Below are 27,412 nucleotides of genomic sequence, written 5' to 3' on the forward strand. Positions count from 1 at the left end.
TTCTTTTAAAATATTTTTACAAAAATCAAAGTAAATTTTCTTCAGTAATGAATTAAGTTCAATATATTTTTTTTTTGCTTTTTCAACATTTTATTTTAAAATTTTTCTTAAGAAAAACTTGACCCAAAAAAAAAATATTTTTTCTTAAATCTTACCAAGAATCGCTCAAATCTTGTTATTTTGATTTCAAAACCAGATTATTTCACTTCTTGAAATTCCCTTTAGCGCATCGTGGCATTTAACGAATTCATGGGAAAATCCAAAGAAATCAAAATTTTTATCGATACTTGTTGCTCGAGGCAAAAAAAAACTCACCCTCCCTACAACCACGAGTGAATTTTGTTGATTTTGCTTTTATTCTCCATTCATCCTTCGTAAACACGAATCAATACGTCTTTTGTCTCTCTTGCGTTCGTAAATGTATTCAACACTTATCATCGGTCCGCATTCCGAACACTCAAAAAATTAGCTTCATTACTTGTGATTGTGTGGAATGCTGTGAGAGCGATTTATTTAGCAAGTGGAGTAAATTAGTGCGGAACATTTGCTTGATTTTAACGCAAAACGCCGTAAAATTCGTCGAGTGGCACGACAACCTGTCTACTGAAATACTCAAGTGCCATTGTTCTCTCGCATGCATGGAGTCGTCATTTGGGGTGGGTGAGTTACTATGTTGTGCATGCCTGTTGCTTGTCGTACATAAAAAAAATCTCAGTTTTACGCACGAACACAACGAAACGGATTCCGGGAACGAATCATATAAAACTCGTGCAATTGTATCTTTTCGGTTTCAGTTTGTTTCAAATACTCATTCCATCTCGTTGTGTCTCTCTCTCGCGTGCTTGACACTTTTTTCCACTTTTGTTGTGTTAAAAAAAACATTTTGAATTGTTAAAAACATTAATTTAACTGCAATAGTTACAAAGCAACTACAACATAACAGCTTTACACACAAAAATTATTTGTAGACGAAAAAATAGTTAAAAATCCTTGAGACCTTTTTTTGTGTTCGTTTTGAAAGTTTGTTGGTGCGCACAGCAAAAAATCACCTAGAAAAGAGAAAAAAATTAAAATCAAGGATATTCTGAGACAGAACTGAAATTTGTTGAAAAATTATTATTTTTGCCAATTTTTACGAGTGTCAAGTATAAAACGTAAGTAAATTTTTACCTTTTTTTGTGTTAACTAACATGAGGTCGCTTCAAAAGTGCCGTTCTCCGATAAAAGATAAAATTAGGTCGATCATATGAGGGTTAATTCTGTTAAAAAGAAGAAAGGGGACCGTTATTCATGATAATCATATGGAACGATTGTTTTCGGAATTTACTCTTGATTTCTACGAATGACTTGTGAAAACCTTTCACAAACAATTAACCAGTAGGCAAAAAGAGAGATAAGAGTTACTTGAAGATATTTACAAAGAAAATTAAACAAAAGCTTTGATTTCGTTTGATTTAATTTTTTATAGAAATTTATTTTATGATAAAATGAAAAAAAAAATTTTTTTTAAAGTAACCAGGCGTTCCTTCTTCTCAAAATTTTTCTATGGAATTTTTTTTTTTGCCTTTTTTTAAGAATTTTAAATTTTTGTAATTTATTTTTTTTTATTAATTTTTTTAAATTTAAAAAAAATGCTAAAAACATTAAAATTGAATTTTATGTTTTGCCAAAATTAATTAAAAATATTTGACATTAAATTTCATAAAAAACTTCAATTTTTTGGTCTATTTTTATAATTTTTTAAGAAATTTTCAATATTTTTCTTTAATATTCAAGTTTCAATAGCAGGAAATTGTAAATAATTTAGAATTTTCTTCTCTAAAAATATTTTTTCATAAAATTGCTGAAATTATTTTTAATTTTTTTTACAAATTTTATCGTGAAATATTTAAAATATTTTTTTTTAATTTTAATAAATTTTTAATTTTAAAATCAAAAAAATTATCAAAAGTCAAATATTGTTTAAATTTTGCCTTTTGTACGAAAAAAGTTTTTTTTTTATTTTGCAATTTTTTTTGCAAAACTTATTTACATCTTTGGCAATTTCTTTTATTATTTAATTTTCAATTATTTAAATTTGGGGAAAACATTATAAGGTTTACCAAAATTTAGGTTAAACAAAATAAACAACAAAAAAATAATTCCAAGAAAAATTTAATAAACTTTTTTTTTCTTCGAAGAAAATTTAAATTAATGTTTTTCTTATTACTTAACGAAATTTCGTCTAATTTTCGATTGTTTTTCTTTGTATTTACTAACATGCCTTCTTTATCCTTGATTTCTCTTCACATAAAAAAACAAAAGAAGAGAAACAAGAGAAATCATGACGGATGATGGAAAATCTGTAAGTAAACGTCGTGTTATCGTGTAAAAATGAATTATTCATGTTTGTTAAAGAAAACCTTCATTAAAGCAGAATAATATTTACCTTTTTTCTCTCTCTTTTGTGTTGTTTAGATCGACATGGAAGCACCAGAATTCAAAGATTTTGCCAAGGAAATGGTAGATTACATTGCCGAATATCTGGAAAATATCCGAGATAGGTGAGTTTTTGACATGGCAACGCTTTTGAATTGTTAGAGATTTATTGCGAAGTTATAAAGTGATGCAATGTGTATAAATTCTTGCAATTTTAATGTGATTCTGATAGTTACAACTCATTAAATTAGACAAATTTGATAAAAAATGGAGCTCGTTAAAATTTTTCAACTGTTTTAAGATTAAATTTTTGCATATGAAAAAATTAAAATGATTTTTTTCATTTTAAACTTATTTTTATTTTACAATTTTAATCAGTTTTCAACACTTTTCGGGCAAATTTTTAGTTCATAATCCACCAAATTATTATTTTTAAATATTTTTTTTATTTTTTAATTTTTTTTTAATGTTTTTAATAATATAAAAATATTAATTATAAATAAAATATTTTAATTAAAAAAAATACTTTTTTTCTTATAAAATTTTAAAAATTAATTTTTTTTTTAAACTTTCAAAATTTCATTCTTTTCAAATTTTTCAAAAATTAATAATTTATTTCTTACCTAAACTATCAAAATCACATAAAAATTGTAAAAATTTTTTTACGACTTCCAAAAAAATTCGTTTATGGATGCCAAAAAAATTAAAATATCTAAAATTTGACCCAATGACCAACAAAATCGTCAAAAATGATAAAAATCAATAATAAAGCTTCAGATAAGGCGATTTTAGAGATTAAATTTTTAAAAAGTTGTACAAATTAACAAGGAAATAATAACTTTTTATCACTCACGCACTCGCTAAACAATCAAATAATTCAGATAACGATCAAAAAATAACGTAAACAATAAAAAATCGGTCAACCGGCAATTAATGACTGTCAATTTATTATCAATCACTCTCGAGATAATTATTCTGTCAGTCTCCAAAGTGTCTCGTGAATGCAAATTTAATAAATTTTCAACAAAAACTTGTAAATTTGATAAATTTTCATGTAAATCACCGCAAAAAATATCAACAAGTTTTTGTTTACTAATTTTTTACATTGATGACGCATCAAGTTGTCGCATCACACAAAATTTACCGGTAAACGTAAATCCCCGTAAAAAGTTTTTTTTTACTTTTACGTCAACATTTCCAGTTCTTTAGAGATGTCTCGCTAATAAAGCGCGACTTTGTGTTATTCATGCATAGATTAGCATTAAATTGAAAGTTTTAATCGTGTCGCTTCGTCGTGTAGATCGCGTATCAATGTGATGGTCGTTGATTCGCAGGTGTTTGTTTTTGTATCAAATACTAGGTTATGCAATAATATTGAGTGCAAAACGTAAACAATGTGATAGAAAATTAAAAGTTTTTATGCTTGAGACTGCTTGTCCGGCACGATTTTGAAAGGAAATCGTGTTTTGTGTCTACGGGAGCGAAAAAATCTTTCAAGACAAAAAAATAAAACCGTGTAATGATTCATTGAATTCGAAATTGAATCTAAATACCGTGCTGCATACCGTGCGCGCTAGAAAAAAATTCAAGAGCAAGAAACTGGTTTCGTTGTAGGTCATTAATATTTATGTAAAAAAAAAAAATATTTAGCAACAAAAAATAAACCCTTGTAACGATTCAGACAAGTCGTGGTTGTTGTCTGTAATTGTAACCGATGCGATTTTTATGTTATGAGGCCGGTAAAATTATTAAAAATGTTTTCGATTTTTACTCAATAAATTTTGTTAAAAAATAAATTATAATATTAAATTTTTTTCAAGTTCAAAATTCAAAAATCATTTAAAAAAATTAAATTATATTTTAAAATTTTTAAATTTCAGTTCGTTAATTTTGAGAAAAATATTTTAGAGCAGAAAATGATAAAATATTATTAAAAAAAAAATTAATTTATTAAAAAATATGAAAATTTTTTTTCATGAAGTTTAAACGAATTTTTTTTTAATTTTACCATTTTCGACTTTTGAATTGATGCATAGAGCAAAAAAAAAAAAAATTAAAATAAATTTGGAACGGCCTAAAGTTTTTTTTAAATAAAATTTTCGTTAAAATTAGTTCGAAATTCAATATTTTTATTTTTAATGAAAAATTATCAAATTTATGAAAAAAAATATTTAAAATTTGTGAATAAATATAAAATTTTACTTTTTTTTGTATCAAAGGTCGAAAACATTTTTGATATTTGTATCGGCCTTAATTAAATTTTTATTTTGTGAACTTACCGGATTTATTTTTTTATTTATTTTTTTTATTTTAGACGAGTTCTTCCGACTGTTCAACCCGGTTACCTGCGTCCCTTGATTCCGGATCACGCACCCGAGAAACCCGATTCGTGGCAAGATGTCATGGCCGACATTGAGCGCGTCATTATGCCTGGCGTCACGCACTGGCATAGCCCAAAGTTCCATGCTTATTTCCCGACTGCCAATTCGTATCCTGCCATTGTTGCGGACATGCTTTCCGGAGCAATTGCCTGCATTGGATTCACGTGGATTGCAAGTCCCGCATGCACAGAGCTCGAAGTTGTGATGCTCGACTGGTTGGGTAAAATGCTCGATTTGCCCAAAGAATTCCTCGCATGCTCTGGCGGAAAGGGAGGCGGTGTCATTCAAGGTACGGCATCGGAAGCGACGCTGGTTGCATTGCTCGGAGCCAAGGCAAAGATGATGCAAAAGGTCAAGGCAGAACATCCGGAATGGGATGAACATACAATTATCTCGAAGTTGGTTGGATATTGCTCAAGTAAGTTTTTTTTTATTTCCTAAAATTCATTTTAATTTTTTTCCTCAAATTCGAAAATCTAAAAAAAATAAAATAAGAAAAAAATTAATCTCATGTAAAAAATTTATTGATTTGTAAAAATTTTTGAAAAATTAAAATTTCTTTAAAAATTAAAAAAAAATAATATTAAATAAAATTTAAAAAAATAAATTAAATTTTGAAAATAAATTTTTGAAAATAATTTAATTTTTTTATTAAATTTTTTAAGTAAATTGTTTTTTTAAATGAACTTTTTTTTAAGAATATTTTATATAAAATTGCTAAAAATTTTTAAAATTAATTTTGTATACGAAAAAAAAAATTTTTTTTTTATTTTTTACATTAAATATTTTAAATTTAAAGAAAATATAAATAAATAATTTTTAATATTAAAAAAAAATAATTAAATTTGAAAATGAATTTTTTTAAAATTTATAATATTAATTAATTTTATATTAAATTTTAATAAATTTAAAATTTTTTTTTAATTTTTAAAAAAAAATATTTTTCATTTCAATTAAGAAATTAAATTTAAATGCAGAATATTTTACGTAAAAACAAAAAAATCGAATATTAAATAATTTAAAAAATTTAAGCAATTTTATAAAATTTTTCTTGAAAACAAAATTCACTTTAAAAAAATAAAAAAAAAATAAACAATTTACTTTTGAAAAAAAAAATCGAAAAAAATTTAGGTAGAATAACAAAATGTTAATTGAAAAATTTAATTAAAACTTAACTTCATGAAAAAATTATTTTTAAAAAATATGAAAAAAATTATTAAATAAGAGCACATTAGAAAAAAAATGATTTCTAACAAAAAATTCTTTAATTCACAGATCAAGCTCACTCATCTGTCGAACGTGCCGGTCTCTTGGGAGGCGTTCGCCTTCGCAGCTTGCAAGCAGATTCCAAGCAAAAGCTTCGTGGCGAGACTCTTGAAGCAGCCATCAAAGAAGATCTCGCCGCTGGCAACATCCCATTCTACGTCGTTGCCACATTGGGCACCACAAATTCCTGCGCCTTCGATCGTCTCGACGAAATCGGTCCAATTGCCAACAAATACAACGTTTGGACTCACGTTGATGCCGCTTATGCTGGATCTGCCTTTATCTGCCCAGAATACCGTTATCTCATGAAAGGCATCGAAACGGCGGAAAGTTTCAACTTTAATCCGCACAAATGGATGTTAGTCAACTTCGATTGCTCCGCGATGTGGCTCAAAGACCCCACATGGGTCGTTAATGCCTTCAACGTTGATCCGCTTTACTTGAAGCACGACATGCAAGGATCCGCTCCTGATTATCGTCATTGGCAAATTCCCTTGGGACGACGTTTCCGCGCACTCAAATTGTGGTTCGTGCTCCGTTTGTACGGCATTGAGAACTTGCAGGCGCACATTCGTCGTCATTGTGGGTTCGCGAAGAAGTTTGAAGAGCTCTGTGTTGCCGATGAACGCTTTGAAATCGCTACCGAAGTACAAATGGGTCTCGTTTGCTTCCGACTCCGTGGATCAAATGAGAAAAATGAAGCTCTCTTGAAACGCATCAATGGACGAGGCAACATTCATTTGGTGCCATCCAAAATTAACGATGTCTATTTCTTGCGTATGGCAGTCTGCTCGCGCTTTACTAAATCCGAGGACATGGATTACTCGTGGAACGAAGTCGCTCTGGCAGCTACGGAAGTTCTTGCGGAACAAAACTAAAAAAAAATAATTTTTTGTTGAATTTTTTGTAAAAAAAAGTATGGAAAAGGGGCCAATTTTATATTTATTATTTATGTTTTTGTAAGAATTAAAAAGAAATTTTTATACAAAGTTGTTAGTATGCAAAAAAATACTCTGCGATGATCACTTTTATGTCGAATGATCGAATTTGTTAAAGAAAATAATAATAAATATTGCATGTTTTGAACGTTAAAAAATTTTTTTGTCATTTTCATTAAATTTTTTCATTTTCATTCACTCAATAATGCAAAAAAATCTTTCAACGGTTGAAAAAATTAAAATTAAAAAAGGCGCCAATTCTGCGCATGTACTATTTTAACTAAAATTTGGCGTTAAAACAGCAAGTAAGTAGTTTTCAAGAAAATAAAAAAAAAATTTCAATAATTTTTTGTATAGAAAATCCAAAAATTTCGAAGCAAAATCATAACAGTGATAAAAAAATATCTCTCAAAATTGTCTAAATTTGAGATAAATATACTCTAAAAAATTTGATAGCGAAAAATTCTCGTATTTTATGAGAACTTGAGACAATGAGAAATTTTTTAAGAAATTTTCAAAAAAAAAATTTTTAATTGAATTTTCCTCTTTTTTTTTGTAGAAAATTAAAATGTATCAACACGGAAAATAAAAAATTTAGGAAAATTTTTCATGAACTTTTTTCGTAAAAAGAAATAAAACAAAAATAAATAATATTTTGTTGTAGATTTGACTAAATCTACATGTCTCATACATGAAATTTTAATTTTATTTTAAATGCCCAAAAAATAAATAAATAAATAATTAATATTTGACATAAACAAAAAATGATAGGTTTTTTAAAATTTTATTGCATTAAAATATTTTTGCATCGAAAAATAAAATAATTTTTTTTAAATGTTTAGTAAAAAATTAAAAAAAATTTTTTTCGAATTTTTGTTTTTTTTTCTCACAAAATTATTTATCAAAAAAAAAAAATAAATAAATAAAAATTAAATTGTATGAATTTTGCAAAGCATTTTAGCTAAATAACGTCATTTTCTTTTTTTTCTGGTTGAGTCAATTTAAAATTTATTTACTTCAGGGCTGCAAAACTTATTCAGTCAAAAGTCAAATCTATTTGACTTAAGACTTAAACTTATGCTTTAGTAAAAAGACATTTGACTTTTGTCTTAAAGTCAAAAGTAAAAGTCAATTCAGCTTAATTACTTAAGCTTAAGTAAAAGTCTTAAGTCAATTGGAAAAAAACTTTTACTTTGACTTAAGTCATAATTAAGTAAAATAAATTTCAAAATTTTCAAAAAATTTTACATTTTTCATAAATTTTTAATTTTTTTTCATTCGAAAATTAATCTCAAATTTAATGGCAAATAATGATTTTTTTTCTCGCTAAGGATTAAACGCAAACCATTCGTTGAGGTTTTTCACTATTTTCATCATTTTTTTTAAAGCAATTGCACTAAATTCTAATTGTAAATTATATTTTAAATCTCAGAAACAATTTTCAACACTTAAAATTAAAATTGGACAATTTCGGGAAAAATTGATTTTTTTATATGAGAGGAAAATCCTCCAATTTACAGTGAAACTTCAAATTACTTCTGTACATCTTTAAAAGGCTCCTGTACATCGGAAACGCAAAATTTAGAAAAAGTCCAAAACAAAAGTTGTTTCTAAAGACAAAACCTTCAATTTGAGACGGAGAACCGTGATCTAACTCAATTTTCAAAAATGGGTACATGAGCCCTCATAATAAGAGGATTTTGGCTGAAATTTTTTTTGCTAACATCTTTAAAAAGCTCCTGTACATCGGAAACGCAAAATTTAGAAAAAGTCCAAAACAAAAGTTGTTTCTAAAGACAAAACCTTCAATTTGAGACGGAGAACCGTGATCTAACTCAATTTTCAAAAATGGGTACATGAGCCCTCATAATAAGAGGATTTTGGCTGAAATTTTTTTTGCTAACATCTTTAAAAAGCTCCTGTACATCGGAAACGCAAAATTTAGAAAAAGTCCAAAACAAAAGTTGTTTCTAAAGACAAAACCTTCAATTTGAGACGGAGAACCGTGATCTAACTCAATTTTCAAAAATGGGTACATGAGCCCTCATAATAAGAGGATTTTGGCTGAAATTTTTTTTGCTAACATCTTTAAAAAGCTCCTGTACATCGGAAACGCAAAATTTAGAAAAAGTCCAAAACAAAAGTTGTTTCTAAAGACAAAACCTTCAATTTGAGACGGAGAACCGTGATCTAACTCAATTTTCAAAAATGGGTACATGAGCCCTCATAATAAGAGGATTTTGGCTGAAATTTTTTTTGCTAACATCTTTAAAAAGCTCCTGTACATCGGAAACGCAAAATTTAGAAAAAGTCCAAAACAAAAGTTGTTTCTAAAGACAAAACCTTCAATTTGAGACGGAGAACCGTGATCTAACTCAATTTTCAAAAATGGGTACATGAGCCCTCATAATAAGAGGATTTTGGCTGAAATTTTTTTTGCTAACATCTTTAAAAAGCTCCTGTACATCGGAAACGCAAAATTTAGAAAAAGTCCAAAACAAAAGTTGTTTCTAAAGACAAAACCTTCAATTTGAGACGGAGAACCGTGATCTAACTCAATTTTCAAAAATGGGTACATGAGCCCTCATAATAAGAGGATTTTGGCTGAAATTTTTTTTGCTAACATCTTTAAAAAGCTCCTGTACATCGGAAACGCAAAATTTAGAAAAAGTCCAAAACAAAAGTTGTTTCTAAAGACAAAACCTTCAATTTGAGACGGAGAACCGTGATCTAACTCAATTTTCAAAAATGGGTACATGAGCCCTCATAATAAGAGGATTTTGGCTGAAATTTTTTTTGCTAACATCTTTAAAAAGCTCCTGTACATCGGAAACGCAAAATTTAGAAAAAGTCCAAAACAAAAGTTGTTTCTAAAGACAAAACCTTCAATTTGAGACGGAGAACCGTGATCTAACTCAATTTTCAAAAATGGGTACATGAGCCCTCATAATAAGAGGATTTTGGCTGAAATTTTTTTTGCTAACATCTTTAAAAAGCTCCTGTACATCGGAAACGCAAAATTTAGAAAAAGTCCAAAACAAAAGTTGTTTCTAAAGACAAAACCTTCAATTTGAGACGGAGAACCGTGATCTAACTCAATTTTCAAAAATGGGTACATGAGCCCTCATAATAAGAGGATTTTGGCTGAAATTTTTTTTGATCAATTTTTTTTGCTAACATCTTTAAAAAGCTCCTGTACATCGGAAACGCAAAATTTAGAAAAAGTCCAAAACAAAAGTTGTTTCTAAAGACAAAACCTTCAATTTGAGACGGAGAACCGTGATCTAACTCAATTTTCAAAAATGGGTACATGAGCCCTCATAATAAGAGGATTTTGGCTGAAATTTTTTTTGCTAACATCTTTAAAAAGCTCCTGTACATCGGAAACGCAAAATTTAGAAAAAGTCCAAAACAAAAGTTGTTTCTAAAGACAAAACCTTCAATTTGAGACGGAGAACCGTGATCTAACTCAATTTTCAAAAATGGGTACATGAGCCCTCATAATAAGAGGATTTTGGCTGAAATTTTTTTTGCTAACATCTTTAAAAAGCTCCTGTACATCGGAAACGCAAAATTTAGAAAAAGTCCAAAACAAAAGTTGTTTCTAAAGACAAAACCTTCAATTTGAGACGGAGAACCGTGATCTAACTCAATTTTCAAAAATGGGTACATGAGCCCTCATAATAAGAGGATTTTGGCTGAAATTTTTTTTGATAAATTTTTTTTGCTAACATCTTTAAAAAGCTCCTGTACATCGGAAACGCAAAATTTAGAAAAAGTCCAAAACAAAAGTTGTTTCTAAAGACAAAACCTTCAATTTGAGACGGAGAACCGTGATCTAACTCAATTTTCAAAAATGGGTACATGAGCCCTCATAATAAGAGGATTTTGGCTGAAATTTTTTTTGCTAACATCTTTAAAAAGCTCCTGTACATCGGAAACGCAAAATTTAGAAAAAGTCCAAAACAAAAGTTGTTTCTAAAGACAAAACCTTCAATTTGAGACGGAGAACCGTGATCTAACTCAATTTTCAAAAATGGGTACATGAGCCCTCATAATAAGAGGATTTTGGCTGAAATTTTTTTTGCTAACATCTTTAAAAAGCTCCTGTACATCGGAAACGCAAAATTTAGAAAAAGTCCAAAACAAAAGTTGTTTCTAAAGACAAAACCTTCAATTTGAGACGGAGAACCGTGATCTAACTCAATTTTCAAAAATGGGTACATGAGCCCTCATAATAAGAGGATTTTGGCTGAAATTTTTTTTGATCAATTTTTTTTGCTAACATCTTTAAAAAGCTCCTGTACATCGGAAACGCAAAATTTAGAAAAAGTCCAAAACAAAAGTTGTTTCTAAAGACAAAACCTTCAATTTGAGACGGAGAACCGTGATCTAACTCAATTTTCAAAAATGGGTACATGAGCCCTCATAATAAGAGGATTTTGGCTGAAATTTTTTTTGCTAACATCTTTAAAAAGCTCCTGTACATCGGAAACGCAAAATTTAGAAAAAGTCCAAAACAAAAGTTGTTTCTAAAGACAAAACCTTCAATTTGAGACGGAGAACCGTGATCTAACTCAATTTTCAAAAATGGGTACATGAGCCCTCATAATAAGAGGATTTTGGCTGAAATTTTTTTTGCTAACATCTTTAAAAAGCTCCTGTACATCGGAAACGCAAAATTTAGAAAAAGTCCAAAACAAAAGTTGTTTCTAAAGACAAAACCTTCAATTTGAGACGGAGAACCGTGATCTAACTCAATTTTCAAAAATGGGTACATGAGCCCTCATAATAAGAGGATTTTGGCTGAAATTTTTTTTGCTAACATCTTTAAAAAGCTCCTGTACATCGGAAACGCAAAATTTAGAAAAAGTCCAAAACAAAAGTTGTTTCTAAAGACAAAACCTTCAATTTGAGACGGAGAACCGTGATCTAACTCAATTTTCAAAAATGGGTACATGAGCCCTCATAATAAGAGGATTTTGGCTGAAATTTTTTTTGCTAACATCTTTAAAAAGCTCCTGTACATCGGAAACGCAAAATTTAGAAAAAGTCCAAAACAAAAGTTGTTTCTAAAGACAAAACCTTCAATTTGAGACGGAGAACCGTGATCTAACTCAATTTTCAAAAATGGGTACATGAGCCCTCATAATAAGAGGATTTTGGCTGAAATTTTTTTTGCTAATCTTTAAAAAGCTCCTGTACATCGGAAACGCAAAATTTAGAAAAAGTCCAAAACAAAAGTTGTTTCTAAAGACAAAACCTTCAATTTGAGACGGAGAACCGTGATCTAACTCAATTTTCAAAAATGGGTACATGAGCCCTCATAATAAGAGGATTTTGGCTGAAATTTTTTTTGCTAACATCTTTAAAAAGCTCCTGTACATCGGAAACGCAAAATTTAGAAAAAGTCCAAAACAAAAGTTGTTTCTAAAGACAAAACCTTCAATTTGAGACGGAGAACCGTGATCTAACTCAATTTTCAAAAATGGGTACATGAGCCCTCATAATAAGAGGATTTTGGCTGAAATTTTTTTTGCTAACATCTTTAAAAAGCTCCTGTACATCGGAAACGCAAAATTTAGAAAAAGTCCAAAACAAAAGTTGTTTCTAAAGACAAAACCTTCAATTTGAGACGGAGAACCGTGATCTAACTCAATTTTCAAAAATGGGTACATGAGCCCTCATAATAAGAGGATTTTGGCTGAAATTTTTTTTGATCAATTTTTTTTGCTAACATCTTTAAAAAGCTCCTGTACATCGGAAACGCAAAATTTAGAAAAAGTCCAAAACAAAAGTTGTTTCTAAAGACAAAACCTTCAATTTGAGACGGAGAACCGTGATCTAACTCAATTTTCAAAAATGGGTACATGAGCCCTCATAATAAGAGGATTTTGGCTGAAATTTTTTTTGCTAACATCTTTAAAAAGCTCCTGTACATCGGAAACGCAAAATTTAGAAAAAGTCCAAAACAAAAGTTGTTTCTAAAGACAAAACCTTCAATTTGAGACGGAGAACCGTGATCTAACTCAATTTTCAAAAATGGGTACATGAGCCCTCATAATAAGAGGATTTTGGCTGAAATTTTTTTTGCTAACATCTTTAAAAAGCTCCTGTACATCGGAAACGCAAAATTTAGCTCCTGTACATCGGAAACGCAAAATTTAGAAAAAGTCCAAAACAAAAGTTGTTTCTAAAGACAAAACCTTCAATTTGAGACGGAGAACCGTGATCTAACTCAATTTTCAAAAATGGGTACATGAGCCCTCATAATAAGAGGATTTTGGCTGAAATTTTTTTTGCTAACATCTTTAAAAAGCTCCTGTACATCGGAAACGCAAAATTTAGAAAAAGTCCAAAACAAAAGTTGTTTCTAAAGACAAAACCTTCAATTTGAGACGGAGAACCGTGATCTAACTCAATTTTCAAAAATGGGTACATGAGCCCTCATAATAAGAGGATTTTGGCTGAAATTTTTTTTGATCAATTTTTTTTGCTAACATCTTTAAAAAGCTCCTGTACATCGGAAACGCAAAATTTAGAAAAAGTCCAAAACAAAAGTTGTTTCTAAAGACAAAACCTTCAATTTGAGACGGAGAACCGTGATCTAACTCAATTTTCAAAAATGGGTACATGAGCCCTCATAATAAGAGGATTTTGGCTGAAATTTTTTTTGCTAACATCTTTAAAAAGCTCCTGTACATCGGAAACGCAAAATTTAGAAAAAGTCCAAAACAAAAGTTGTTTCTAAAGACAAAACCTTCAATTTGAGACGGAGAACCGTGATCTAACTCAATTTTCAAAAATGGGTACATGAGCCCTCATAATAAGAGGATTTTGGCTGAAATTTTTTTTGATCAATTTTTTTTGCTAACATCTTTAAAAAGCTCCTGTACATCGGAAACGCAAAATTTAGAAAAAGTCCAAAACAAAAGTTGTTTCTAAAGACAAAACCTTCAATTTGAGACGGAGAACCGTGATCTAACTCAATTTTCAAAAATGGGTACATGAGCCCTCATAATAAGAGGATTTTGGCTGAAATTTTTTTTGCTAACATCTTTAAAAAGCTCCTGTACATCGGAAACGCAAAATTTAGAAAAAGTCCAAAACAAAAGTTGTTTCTAAAGACAAAACCTTCAATTTGAGACGGAGAACCGTGATCTAACTCAATTTTCAAAAATGGGTACATGAGCCCTCATAATAAGAGGATTTTGGCTGAAATTTTTTTTGATCAATTTTTTTTGCTAACATCTTTAAAAAGCTCCTGTACATCGGAAACGCAAAATTTAGAAAAAGTCCAAAACAAAAGTTGTTTCTAAAGACAAAACCTTCAATTTGAGACGGAGAACCGTGATCTAACTCAATTTTCAAAAATGGGTACATGAGCCCTCATAATAAGAGGATTTTGGCTGAAATTTTTTTTGCTAACATCTTTAAAAAGCTCCTGTACATCGGAAACGCAAAATTTAGAAAAAGTCCAAAACAAAAGTTGTTTCTAAAGACAAAACCTTCAATTTGAGACGGAGAACCGTGATCTAACTCAATTTTCAAAAATGGGTACATGAGCCCTCATAATAAGAGGATTTTGGCTGAAATTTTTTTTGCTAACATCTTTAAAAAGCTCCTGTACATCGGAAACGCAAAATTTAGAAAAAGTCCAAAACAAAAGTTGTTTCTAAAGACAAAACCTTCAATTTGAGACGGAGAACCGTGATCTAACTCAATTTTCAAAAATGGGTACATGAGCCCTCATAATAAGAGGATTTTGGCTGAAATTTTTTTTGATAACATCTTTAAAAAGCTCCTGTACATCGGAAACGCAAAATTTAGAAAAAGTCCAAAACAAAAGTTGTTTCTAAAGACAAAACCTTCAATTTGAGACGGAGAACCGTGATCTAACTCAATTTTCAAAAATGGGTACATGAGCCCTCATAATAAGAGGATTTTGGCTGAAATTTTTTTTGCTAACATCTTTAAAAAGCTCCTGTACATCGGAAACGCAAAATTTAGAAAAAGTCCAAAACAAAAGTTGTTTCTAAAGACAAAACCTTCAATTTGAGACGGAGAACCGTGATCTAACTCAATTTTCAAAAATGGGTACATGAGCCCTCATAATAAGAGGATTTTGGCTGAAATTTTTTTTGCTAACATCTTTAAAAAGCTCCTGTACATCGGAAACGCAAAATTTAGAAAAAGTCCAAAACAAAAGTTGTTTCTAAAGACAAAACCTTCAATTTGAGACGGAGAACCGTGATCTAACTCAATTTTCAAAAATGGGTACATGAGCCCTCATAATAAGAGGATTTTGGCTGAAATTTTTTTTGCTAACATCTTTAAAAAGCTCCTGTACATCGAAAACGCAAAATTTAGAAAAAGTCCAAAACAAAAGTTGTTTCTAAAGACAAAACCTTCAATTTGAGACGGAGAACCGTGATCTAACTCAATTTTCAAAAATGGGTACATGAGCCCTCATAATAAGAGGATTTTGGCTGAAATTTTTTTTGATCAATTTTTTTTGCTAACATCTTTAAAAAGCTCCTGTACATCGGAAACGCAAAATTTAGAAAAAGTCCAAAACAAAAGTTGTTTCTAAAGACAAAACCTTCAATTTGAGACGGAGAACCGTGATCTAACTCAATTTTCAAAAATGGGTACATGAGCCCTCATAATAAGAGGATTTTGGCTGAAATTTTTTTTGCTAACATCTTTAAAAAGCTCCTGTACATCGGAAACGCAAAATTTAGAAAAAGTCCAAAACAAAAGTTGTTTCTAAAGACAAAACCTTCAATTTGAGACGGAGAACCGTGATCTAACTCAATTTTCAAAAATGGGTACATGAGCCCTCATAATAAGAGGATTTTGGCTGAAATTTTTTTTGCTAACATCTTTAAAAAGCTCCTGTACATCGGAAACGCAAAATTTAGAAAAAGTCCAAAACAAAAGTTGTTTCTAAAGACAAAACCTTCAATTTGAGACGGAGAACCGTGATCTAACTCAATTTTCAAAAATGGGTACATGAGCCCTCATAATAAGAGGATTTTGGCTGAAATTTTTTTTGCTAACATCTTTAAAAAGCTCCTGTACATCGGAAACGCAAAATTTAGAAAAAGTCCAAAACAAAAGTTGTTTCTAAAGACAAAACCTTCAATTTGAGACGGAGAACCGTGATCTAACTCAATTTTCAAAAATGGGTACATGAGCCCTCATAATAAGAGGATTTTGGCTGAAATTTTTTTTGATCAATTTTTTTTGCTAACATCTTTAAAAAGCTCCTGTACATCGGAAACGCAAAATTTAGAAAAAGTCCAAAACAAAAGTTGTTTCTAAAGACAAAACCTTCAATTTGAGACGGAGAACCGTGATCTAACTCAATTTTCAAAAATGGGTACATGAGCCCTCATAATAAGAGGATTTTGGCTGAAATTTTTTTTGCTAACATCTTTAAAAAGCTCCTGTACATCGGAAACGCAAAATTTAGAAAAAGTCCAAAACAAAAGTTGTTTCTAAAGACAAAACCTTCAATTTGAGACGGAGAACCGTGATCTAACTCAATTTTCAAAAATGGGTACATGAGCCCTCATAATAAGAGGATTTTGGCTGAAATTTTTTTTGCTAACATCTTTAAAAAGCTCCTGTACATCGGAAACGCAAAATTTAGAAAAAGTCCAAAACAAAAGTTGTTTCTAAAGACAAAACCTTCAATTTGAGACGGAGAACCGTGATCTAACTCAATTTTCAAAAATGGGTACATGAGCCCTCATAATAAGAGGATTTTGGCTGAAATTTTTTTTGATCAATTTTTTTTGCTAACATCTTTAAAAAGCTCCTGTACATCGGAAACGCAAAATTTAGAAAAAGTCCAAAACAAAAGTTGTTTCTAAAGACAAAACCTTCAATTTGAGACGGAGAACCGTGATCTAACTCAATTTTCAAAAATGGGTACATGAGCCCTCATAATAAGAGGATTTTGGCTGAAATTTTTTTTGATCAATTTTTTTTGCTAACATCTTTAAAAAGCTCCTGTACATCGGAAACGCAAAATTTAGAAAAAGTCCAAAACAAAAGTTGTTTCTAAAGACAAAACCTTCAATTTGAGACGGAGAACCGTGATCTAACTCAATTTTCAAAAATGGGTACATGAGCCCTCATAATAAGAGGATTTTGGCTGAAATTTTTTTTGATCAATTTTTTTTGCTAACATCTTTAAAAAGCTCCTGTACATCGGAAACGCAAAATTTAGAAAAAGTCCAAAACAAAAGTTGTTTCTAAAGACAAAACCTTCAATTTGAGACGGAGAACCGTGATCTAACTCAATTTTCAAAAATGGGTACATGAGCCCTCATAATAAGAGGATTTTGGCTGAAATTTTTTTTGATCAATTTTTTTTGCTAACATCTTTAAAAAGCTCCTGTACATCGGAAACGCAAAATTTAGAAAAAGTCCAAAACAAAAGTTGTTTCTAAAGACAAAACCTTCAATTTGAGACGGAGAACCGTGATCTAACTCAATTTTCAAAAATGGGTACATGAGCCCTCATAATAAGAGGATTTTGGCTGAAATTTTTTTTGCTAACATCTTTAAAAAGCTCCTGTACATCGGAAACGCAAAATTTAGAAAAAGTCCAAAACAAAAGTTGTTTCTAAAGACAAAACCTTCAATTTGAGACGGAGAACCGTGATCTAACTCAATTTTCAAAAATGGGTACATGAGCCCTCATAATAAGAGGATTTTGGCTGAAATTTTTTTTGATCAATTTTTTTTGCTAACATCTTTAAAAAGCTCCTGTACATCGGAAACGCAAAATTTAGAAAAAGTCCAAAACAAAAGTTGTTTCTAAAGACAAAACCTTCAATTTGAGACGGAGAACCGTGATCTAACTCAATTTTCAAAAATGGGTACATGAGCCCTCATAATAAGAGGATTTTGGCTGAAAATTTTTTTGCTAACATCTTTAAAAAGCTCCTGTACATCGGAAACGCAAAATTTAGAAAAAGTCCAAAACAAAAGTTGTTTCTAAAGACAAAACCTTCAATTTGAGACGGAGAACCGTGATCTAACTCAATTTTCAAAAATGGGTACATGAGCCCTCATAATAAGAGGATTTTGGCTGAAATTTTTTTTGATCAATTTTTTTTGCTAACATCTTTAAAAAGCTCCTGTACATCGGAAACGCAAAATTTAGAAAAAGTCCAAAACAAAAGTTGTTTCTAAAGACAAAACCTTCAATTTGAGACGGAGAACCGTGATCTAACTCAATTTTCAAAAATGGGTACATGAGCCCTCATAATAAGAGGATTTTGGCTGAAATTTTTTTTGCTAACATCTTTAAAAAGCTCCTGTACATCGGAAACGCAAAATTTAGAAAAAGTCCAAAACAAAAGTTGTTTCTAAAGACAAAACCTTCAATTTGAGACGGAGAACCGTGATCTAACTCAATTTTCAAAAATGGGTACATGAGCCCTCATAATAAGAGGATTTTGGCTGAAATTTTTTTTGCTAACATCTTTAAAAAGCTCCTGTACATCGGAAACGCAAAATTTAGAAAAAGTCCAAAACAAAAGTTGTTTCTAAAGACAAAACCTTCAATTTGAGACGGAGAACCGTGATCTAACTCAATTTTCAAAAATGGGTACATGAGCCCTCATAATAAGAGGATTTTGGCTGAAATTTTTTTTGCTAACATCTTTAAAAAGCTCCTGTACATCGGAAACGCAAAATTTAGAAAAAGTCCAAAACAAAAGTTGTTTCTAAAGACAAAACCTTCAATTTGAGACGGAGAACCGTGATCTAACTCAATTTTCAAAAATGGGTACATGAGCCCTCATAATAAGAGGATTTTGGCTGAAATTTTTTTTGCTAACATCTTTAAAAAGCTCCTGTACATCGGAAACGCAAAATTTAGAAAAAGTCCAAAACAAAAGTTGTTTCTAAAGACAAAACCTTCAATTTGAGACGGAGAACCGTGATCTAACTCAATTTTCAAAAATGGGTACATGAGCCCTCATAATAAGAGGATTTTGGCTGAAATTTTTTTTGATCAATTTTTTTTGCTAACATCTTTAAAAAGCTCCTGTACATCGGAAACGCAAAATTTAGAAAAAGTCCAAAACAAAAGTTGTTTCTAAAGACAAAACCTTCAATTTGAGACGGAGAACCGTGATCTAACTCAATTTTCAAAAATGGGTACATGAGCCCTCATAATAAGAGGATTTTGGCTGAAATTTTTTTTGCTAACATCTTTAAAAAGCTCCTGTACATCGGAAACGCAAAATTTAGAAAAAGTCCAAAACAAAAGTTGTTTCTAAAGACAAAACCTTCAATTTGAGACGGAGAACCGTGATCTAACTCAATTTTCAAAAATGGGTACATGAGCCCTCATAATAAGAGGATTTTGGCTGAAATTTTTTTTGATCAATTTTTTTTGCTAACATCTTTAAAAAGCTCCTGTACATCGGAAACGCAAAATTTAGAAAAAGTCCAAAACAAAAGTTGTTTCTAAAGACAAAACCTTCAATTTGAGACGGAGAACCGTGATCTAACTCAATTTTCAAAAATGGGTACATGAGCCCTCATAATAAGAGGATTTTGGCTGAAATTTTTTTTGCTAACATCTTTAAAAAGCTCCTGTACATCGGAAACGCAAAATTTAGAAAAAGTCCAAAACAAAAGTTGTTTCTAAAGACAAAACCTTCAATTTGAGACGGAGAACCGTGATCTAACTCAATTTTCAAAAATGGGTACATGAGCCCTCATAATAAGAGGATTTTGGCTGAAATTTTTTTTGCTAACATCTTTAAAAAGCTCCTGTACATCGGAAACGCAAAATTTAGAAAAAGTCCAAAACAAAAGTTGTTTCTAAAGACAAAACCTTCAATTTGAGACGGAGAACCGTGATCTAACTCAATTTTCAAAAATGGGTACATGAGCCCTCATAATAAGAGGATTTTGGCTGAAATTTTTTTTGCTAACATCTTTAAAAAGCTCCTGTACATCGGAAACGCAAAATTTAGAAAAAGTCCAAAACAAAAGTTGTTTCTAAAGACAAAACCTTCAATTTGAGACGGAGAACCGTGATCTAACTCAATTTTCAAAAATGGGTACATGAGCCCTCATAATAAGAGGATTTTGGCTGAAATTTTTTTTGATCAATTTTTTTTGCTAACATCTTTAAAAAGCTCCTGTACATCGGAAACGCAAAATTTAGAAAAAGTCCAAAACAAAAGTTGTTTCTAAAGACAAAACCTTCAATTTGAGACGGAGAACCGTGATCTAACTCAATTTTCAAAAATGGGTACATGAGCCCTCATAATAAGAGGATTTTGGCTGAAATTTTTTTTCATCAATTTTTTTTGCTAACATCTTTAAAAAGCTCCTGTACATCGGAAACGCAAAATTTAGAAAAAGTCCAAAACAAAAGTTGTTTCTAAAGACAAAACCTTCAATTTGAGACGGAGAACCGTGATCTAACTCAATTTTCAAAAATGGGTACATGAGCCCTCATAATAAGAGGATTTTGGCTGAAATTTTTTTTGATCAATTTTTTTTGCTAACATCTTTAAAAAGCTCCTGTACATCGGAAACGCAAAATTTAGAAAAAGTCCAAAACAAAAGTTGTTTCTAAAGACAAAACCTTCAATTTGAGACGGAGAACCGTGATCTCAAAATCTAACTCAATTTTCAAAAATGGGTACATGAGCCCTCATAATAAGAGGATTTTGGCTGAAATTTTTTTTGCTAACATCTTTAAAAAGCTCCTGTACATCGGAAACGCAAAATTTAGAAAAAGTCCAAAACAAAAGTTGTTTCTAAAGACAAAACCTTCAATTTGAGACGGAGAACCGTGATCTAACTCAATTTTCAAAAATGGGTACATGAGCCCTCATAATAAGAGGATTTTGGCTGAAATTTTTTTTGATCAATTTTTTTTGCTAACATCTTTAAAAAGCTCCTGTACATCGGAAACGCAAAATTTAGAAAAAGTCCAAAACAAAAGTTGTTTCTAAAGACAAAACCTTCAATTTGAGACGGAGAACCGTGATCTAACTCAATTTTCAAAAATGGGTACATGAGCCCTCATAATAAGAGGATTTTGGCTGAAATTTTTTTTGCTAACATCTTTAAAAAGCTCCTGTACATCGAAAACGCAAAATTTAGAAAAAGTCCAAAACAAAAGTTGTTTCTAAAGACAAAACCTTCAATTTGAGACGGAGAACCGTGATCTAACTCAATTTTCAAAAATGGGTACATGAGCCCTCATAATAAGAGGATTTTGGCTGAAATTTTTTTTGCTAACATCTTTAAAAAGCTCCTGTACATCGGAAACGCAAAATTTAGAAAAAGTCCAAAACAAAAGTTGTTTCTAAAGACAAAACCTTCAATTTGAGACGGAGAACGGTGATCTAACTCAATTTTCAAAAATGGGTACATGAGCCCTCATAATAAGAGGATTTTGGCTGAAATTTTTTTTGATCAATTTTTTTTGCTAACATCTTTAAAAAGCTCCTGTACATCGAAAACGCAAAATTTAGAAAAAGTCCAAAACAAAAGTTGTTTCTAAAGACAAAACCTTCAATTTGAGACGGAGAACGGTGATCTAACTCAATTTTCAAAAATGGGTACATGAGCCCTCATAATAAGAGGATTTTGGCTGAAATTTTTTTTTATCAATTTTTTTTGCTAACATCTTTAAAAAGCTCCTGTACATCGAAAACGCAAAATTTAGAAAAAGTCCAAAACAAAAGTTGTTTCTAAAGACAAAACCTTCAATTTGAGACGGAGAACGGTGATCTAACTCAATTTTCAAAAATGGGTACATGAGCCCTCATAATAAGAGGATTTTGGCTGAAATTTTTTTTGCTAACATCTTTAAAAAGCTCCTGTACATCGGAAACGCAAAATTTAGAAAAAGTCCAAAACAAAAGTTGTTTCTAAAGACAAAACCTTCAATTTGAGACGGAGAACGGTGATCTAACTCAATTTTCAAAAATGGGTACATGAGCCCTCATAATAAGAGGATTTTGGCTGAAATTTTTTTTGATCAATTTTTTTTGCTAACATCTTTAAAAAGCTCCTGTACATCGAAAACGCAAAATTTAGAAAAAGTCCAAAACAAAAGTTGTTTCTAAAGACAAAACCTTCAATTTGAGACGGAGAACGGTGATCTAACTCAATTTTCAAAAATGGGTACATGAGCCCTCATAATAAGAGGATTTTGGCTGAAATTTTTTTTGCTAACATCTTTAAAAAGCTCCTGTACATCGAAAACGCAAAATTTAGAAAAAGTCCAAAACAAAAGTTGTTTCTAAAGACAAAACCTTCAATTTGAGACGGAGAACGGTGATCTAACTCAATTTTCAAAAATGGGTACATGAGCCCTCATAATAAGAGGATTTTGGCTGAAATTTTTTTTGATCAATTTTTTTTGCTAACATCTTTAAAAAGCTCCTGTACATCGGAAACGCAAAATTTAGAAAAAGTCCAAAACAAAAGTTGTTTCTAAAGACAAAACCTTCAATTTGAGACGGAGAACGGTGATCTAACTCAATTTTCAAAAATGGGTACATGAGCCCTCATAATAAGAGGATTTTGGCTGAAATTTTTTTTGATCAATTTTTTTTGCTAACATCTTTAAAAAGCTCCTGTACATCGGAAACGCAAAATTTAGAAAAAGTCCAAAACAAAAGTTGTTTCTAAAGACAAAACCTTCAATTTGAGACGGAGAACGGTGATCTAACTCAATTTTCAAAAATGGGTACATGAGCCCTCATAATAAGAGGATTTTGGCTGAAATTTTTTTTGATCAATTTTTTTTGCTAACATCTTTAAAAAGCTCCTGTACATCGAAAACGCAAAATTTAGAAAAAGTCCAAAACAAAAGTTGTTTCTAAAGACAAAACCTTCAATTTGAGACGGAGAACGGTGATCTAACTCAATTTTCAAAAATGGGTACATGAGCCCTCATAATAAGAGGATTTTGGCTGAAATTTTTTTTGATCAATTTTTTTTGCTAACATCTTTAAAAAGCTCCTGTACATCGAAAACGCAAAATTTAGAAAAAGTCCAAAACAAAAGTTGTTTCTAAAGACAAAACCTTCAATTTGAGACGGAGAACGGTGATCTAACTCAATTTTCAAAAATGGGTACATGAGCCCTCATAATAAGAGGATTTTGGCTGAAATTTTTTTTGATCAATTTTTTTTGCTAACATCTTTAAAAAGCTCCTGTACATCGGAAACGCAAAATTTAGAAAAAGTCCAAAACAAAAGTTGTTTCTAAAGACAAAACCTTCAATTTGAGACGGAGAACGGTGATCTAACTCAATTTTCAAAAATGGGTACATGAGCCCTCATAATAAGAGGATTTTGGCTGAAATTTTTTTTGCTAACATCTTTAAAAAGCTCCTGTACATCGGAAACGCAAAATTTAGAAAAAGTCCAAAACAAAAGTTGTTTCTAAAGACAAAACCTTCAATTTGAGACGGAGAACGGTGATCTAACTCAATTTTCAAAAATGGGTACATGAGCCCTCATAATAAGAGGATTTTGGCTGAAATTTTTTTTGCTAACATCTTTAAAAAGCTCCTGTACATCGGAAACGCAAAATTTAGAAAAAGTCCAAAACAAAAGTTGTTTCTAAAGACAAAACCTTCAATTTGAGACGGAGAACGGTGATCTAACTCAATTTTCAAAAATGGGTACATGAGCCCTCATAATAAGAGGATTTTGGCTGAAATTTTTTTTGATCAATTTTTTTTGCTAACATCTTTAAAAAGCTCCTGTACATCGAAAACGCAAAATTTAGAAAAAGTCCAAAACAAAAGTTGTTTCTAAAGACAAAACCTTCAATTTGAGACGGAGAACGGTGATCTAACTCAATTTTCAAAAATGGGTACATGAGCCCTCATAATAAGAGGATTTTGGCTGAAATTTTTTTTGCTAACATCTTTAAAAAGCTCCTGTACATCGGAAACGCAAAATTTAGAAAAAGTCCAAAACAAAAGTTGTTTCTAAAGACAAAACCTTCAATTTGAGACGGAGAACGGTGATCTAACTCAATTTTCAAAAATGGGTACATGAGCCCTCATAATAAGAGGATTTTGGCTGAAATTTTTTTGATCAATTTTTTTTGCTAACATCTTTAAAAAGCTCCTGTACATCGAAAACGCAAAATTTAGAAAAAGTCCAAAACAAAAGTTGTTTCTAAAGACAAAACCTTCAATTTGAGACGGAGAACGGTGATCTAACTCAATTTTCAAAAATGGGTACATGAGCCCTCATAATAAGAGGATTTTGGCTGAAATTTTTTTTGCTAACATCTTTAAAAAGCTCCTGTACATCGAAAACGCAAAATTTAGAAAAAGTCCAAAACAAAAGTTGTTTCTAAAGACAAAACCTTCAATTTGAGACGGAGAACGGTGATCTAACTCAATTTTCAAAAATGGGTACATGAGCCCTCATAATAAGAGGATTTTGGCTGAAATTTTTTTTGCTAACATCTTTAAAAAGCTCCTGTACATCGGAAACGCAAAATTTAGAAAAAGTCCAAAACAAAAGTTGTTTCTAAAGACAAAACCTTCAATTTGAGACGGAGAACGGTGATCTAACTCAATTTTCAAAAATGGGTACATGAGCCCTCATAATAAGAGGATTTTGGCTGAAATTTTTTTTGATCAATTTTTTTTGCTAACATCTTTAAAAAGCTCCTGTACATCGAAAACGCAAAATTTAGAAAAAGTCCAAAACAAAAGTTGTTTCTAAAGACAAAACCTTCAATTTGAGACGGAGAACGGTGATCTAACTCAATTTTCAAAAATGGGTACATGAGCCCTCATAATAAGAGGATTTTGGCTGAAATTTTTTTTGCTAACATCTTTAAAAAGCTCCTGTACATCGGAAACGCAAAATTTAGAAAAAGTCCAAAACAAAAGTTGTTTCTAAAGACAAAACCTTCAATTTGAGACGGAGAACGGTGATCTAACTCAATTTTCAAAAATGGGTACATGAGCCCTCATAATAAGAGGATTTTGGCTGAAATTTTTTTTGCTAACATCTTTAAAAAGCTCCTGTACATCGGAAACGCAAAATTTAGAAAAAGTCCAAAACAAAAGTTGTTTCTAAAGACAAAACCTTCAATTTGAGACGGAGAACGGTGATCTAACTCAATTTTCAAAAATGGGTACATGAGCCCTCATAATAAGAGGATTTTGGCTGAAATTTTTTTTGATCAATTTTTTTTGCTAACATCTTTAAAAAGCTCCTGTACATCGGAAACGCAAAATTTAGAAAAAGTCCAAAACAAAAGTTGTTTCTAAAGACAAAACCTTCAATTTGAGACGGAGAACGGTGATCTAACTCAATTTTCAAAAATGGGTACATGAGCCCTCATAATAAGAGGATTTTGGCTGAAATTTTTTTTGCTAACATCTTTAAAAAGCTCCTGTACATCGAAAACGCAAAATTTAGAAAAAGTCCAAAACAAAAGTTGTTTCTAAAGACAAAACCTTCAATTTGAGACGGAGAACGGTGATCTAACTCAATTTTCAAAAATGGGTACATGAGCCCTCATAATAAGAGGATTTTGGCTGAAATTTTTTTTGCTAACATCTTTAAAAAGCTCCTGTACATCGAAAACGCAAAATTTAGAAAAAGTCCAAAACAAAAGTTGTTTCTAAAGACAAAACCTTCAATTTGAGACGGAGAACGGTGATCTAACTCAATTTTCAAAAATGGGTACATGAGCCCTCATAATAAGAGGATTTTGGCTGAAATTTTTTTTGCTAACATCTTTAAAAAGCTCCTGTACATCGGAAACGCAAAATTTAGAAAAAGTCCAAAACAAAAGTTGTTTCTAAAGACAAAACCTTCAATTTGAGACGGAGAACGGTGATCTAACTCAATTTTCAAAAATGGGTACATGAGCCCTCATAATAAGAGGATTTTGGCTGAAAATTTTTTTTGATCAATTTTTTTTGCTAACATCTTTAAAAAGCTCCTGTACATCGGAAACGCAAAATTTAGAAAAAGTCCAAAACAAAAGTTGTTTCTAAAGACAAAACCTTCAATTTGAGACGGAGAACGGTGATCTAACTCAATTTTCAAAAATGGGTACATGAGCCCTCATAATAAGAGGATTTTGGCTGAAATTTTTTTTGCTAACATCTTTAAAAAGCTCCTGTACATCGGAAACGCAAAATTTAGAAAAAGTCCAAAACAAAAGTTGTTTCTAAAGACAAAACCTTCAATTTGAGACGGAGAACGGTGATCTAACTCAATTTTCAAAAATGGGTACATGAGCCCTCATAATAAGAGGATTTTGGCTGAAATTTTTTTTGATCAATTTTTTTTGCTAACATCTTTAAAAAGCTCCTGTACATCGAAAACGCAAAATTTAGAAAAAGTCCAAAACAAAAGTTGTTTCTAAAGACAAAACCTTCAATTTGAGACGGAGAACGGTGATCTAACTCAATTTTCAAAAATGGGTACATGAGCCCTCATAATAAGAGGATTTTGGCTGAAATTTTTTTTGCTAACATCTTTAAAAAGCTCCTGTACATCGGAAACGCAAAATTTAGAAAAAGTCCAAAACAAAAGTTGTTTCTAAAGACAAAACCTTCAATTTGAGACGGAGAACGGTGATCTAACTCAATTTTCAAAAATGGGTACATGAGCCCTCATAATAAGAGGATTTTGGCTGAAATTTTTTTTGCTAACATCTTTAAAAAGCTCCTGTACATCGGAAACGCAAAATTTAGAAAAAGTCCAAAACAAAAGTTGTTTCTAAAGACAAAACCTTCAATTTGAGACGGAGAACGGTGATCTAACTCAATTTTCAAAAATGGGTACATGAGCCCTCATAATAAGAGGATTTTGGCTGAAATTTTTTTTGCTAACATCTTTAAAAAGCTCCTGTACATCGGAAACGCAAAATTTAGAAAAAGTCCAAAACAAAAGTTGTTTCTAAAGACAAAACCTTCAATTTGAGACGGAGAACGGTGATCTAACTCAATTTTCAAAAATGGGTACATGAGCCCTCATAATAAGAGGATTTTGGCTGAAATTTTTTTTTGATCAATTTTTTTTGCTAACATCTTTAAAAAGCTCCTGTACATCGAAAACGCAAAATTTAGAAAAAGTCCAAAACAAAAGTTGTTTCTAAAGACAAAACCTTCAATTTGAGACGGAGAACGGTGATCTAACTCAATTTTCAAAAATGGGTACATGAGCCCTCATAATAAGAGGATTTTGGCTGAAATTTTTTTTGCTAACATCTTTAAAAAGCTCCTGTACATCGAAAACGCAAAATTTAGAAAAAGTCCAAAACAAAAGTTGTTTCTAAAGACAAAACCTTCAATTTGAGACGGAGAACGGTGATCTAACTCAATTTTCAAAAATGGGTACATGAGCCCTCATA

The 27,412-nt window shown here is 30.8% G+C and overlaps 1 protein-coding gene across 2 annotated transcripts; it reads left to right on the plus strand.

The window, feature by feature from the left end:
* The first annotated feature begins 809 nt into the window (after positions 1-809).
* LOC134832110 (aromatic-L-amino-acid decarboxylase) lies at positions 810-7,147 on the plus strand. 2 transcript variants are annotated; one of them, XM_063846010.1, is made up of 4 exons: positions 810-1,154; positions 2,458-2,543; positions 4,733-5,217; positions 6,075-7,147. In XM_063846010.1, exons 2-4 carry the CDS (start codon positions 2,464-2,466, stop codon positions 6,941-6,943), a joined length of 1,434 nt encoding a protein of 477 aa, XP_063702080.1. In that variant the 5' UTR covers positions 810-1,154; positions 2,458-2,463; the 3' UTR covers positions 6,944-7,147. The 2 variants fall into 2 exon arrangements, with proteins under 2 accessions (XP_063702080.1, XP_063702081.1); XM_063846011.1 differs by lacking the exon at positions 810-1,154 and adding an exon at positions 2,334-2,344.
* Positions 7,148-27,412: the final 20,265 nt, after the last annotated feature.

Source organism: Culicoides brevitarsis, chromosome 2, assembly GCF_036172545.1.
Source record: "Culicoides brevitarsis isolate CSIRO-B50_1 chromosome 2, AGI_CSIRO_Cbre_v1, whole genome shotgun sequence".
NCBI classification, from domain to species: domain Eukaryota; kingdom Metazoa; phylum Arthropoda; class Insecta; order Diptera; family Ceratopogonidae; genus Culicoides; species Culicoides brevitarsis.

Coding starts and splice junctions, on each gene's coding strand:
- LOC134832110 (XM_063846010.1), top strand. CDS start 2,464: ATGGAAGCACCAGAATTCAAAGATTTTGCCAAGGAAATGGTAGATTAC. Junction 2,544..4,732: donor CTGGAAAATATCCGAGATAG/GTGAGTTTTTGA, acceptor TTTTTATTTTAG/ACGAGTTCTTCCGACTGTTC. Junction 5,218..6,074: donor GTTGGTTGGATATTGCTCAA/GTAAGTTTTTTT, acceptor TTTAATTCACAG/ATCAAGCTCACTCATCTGTC.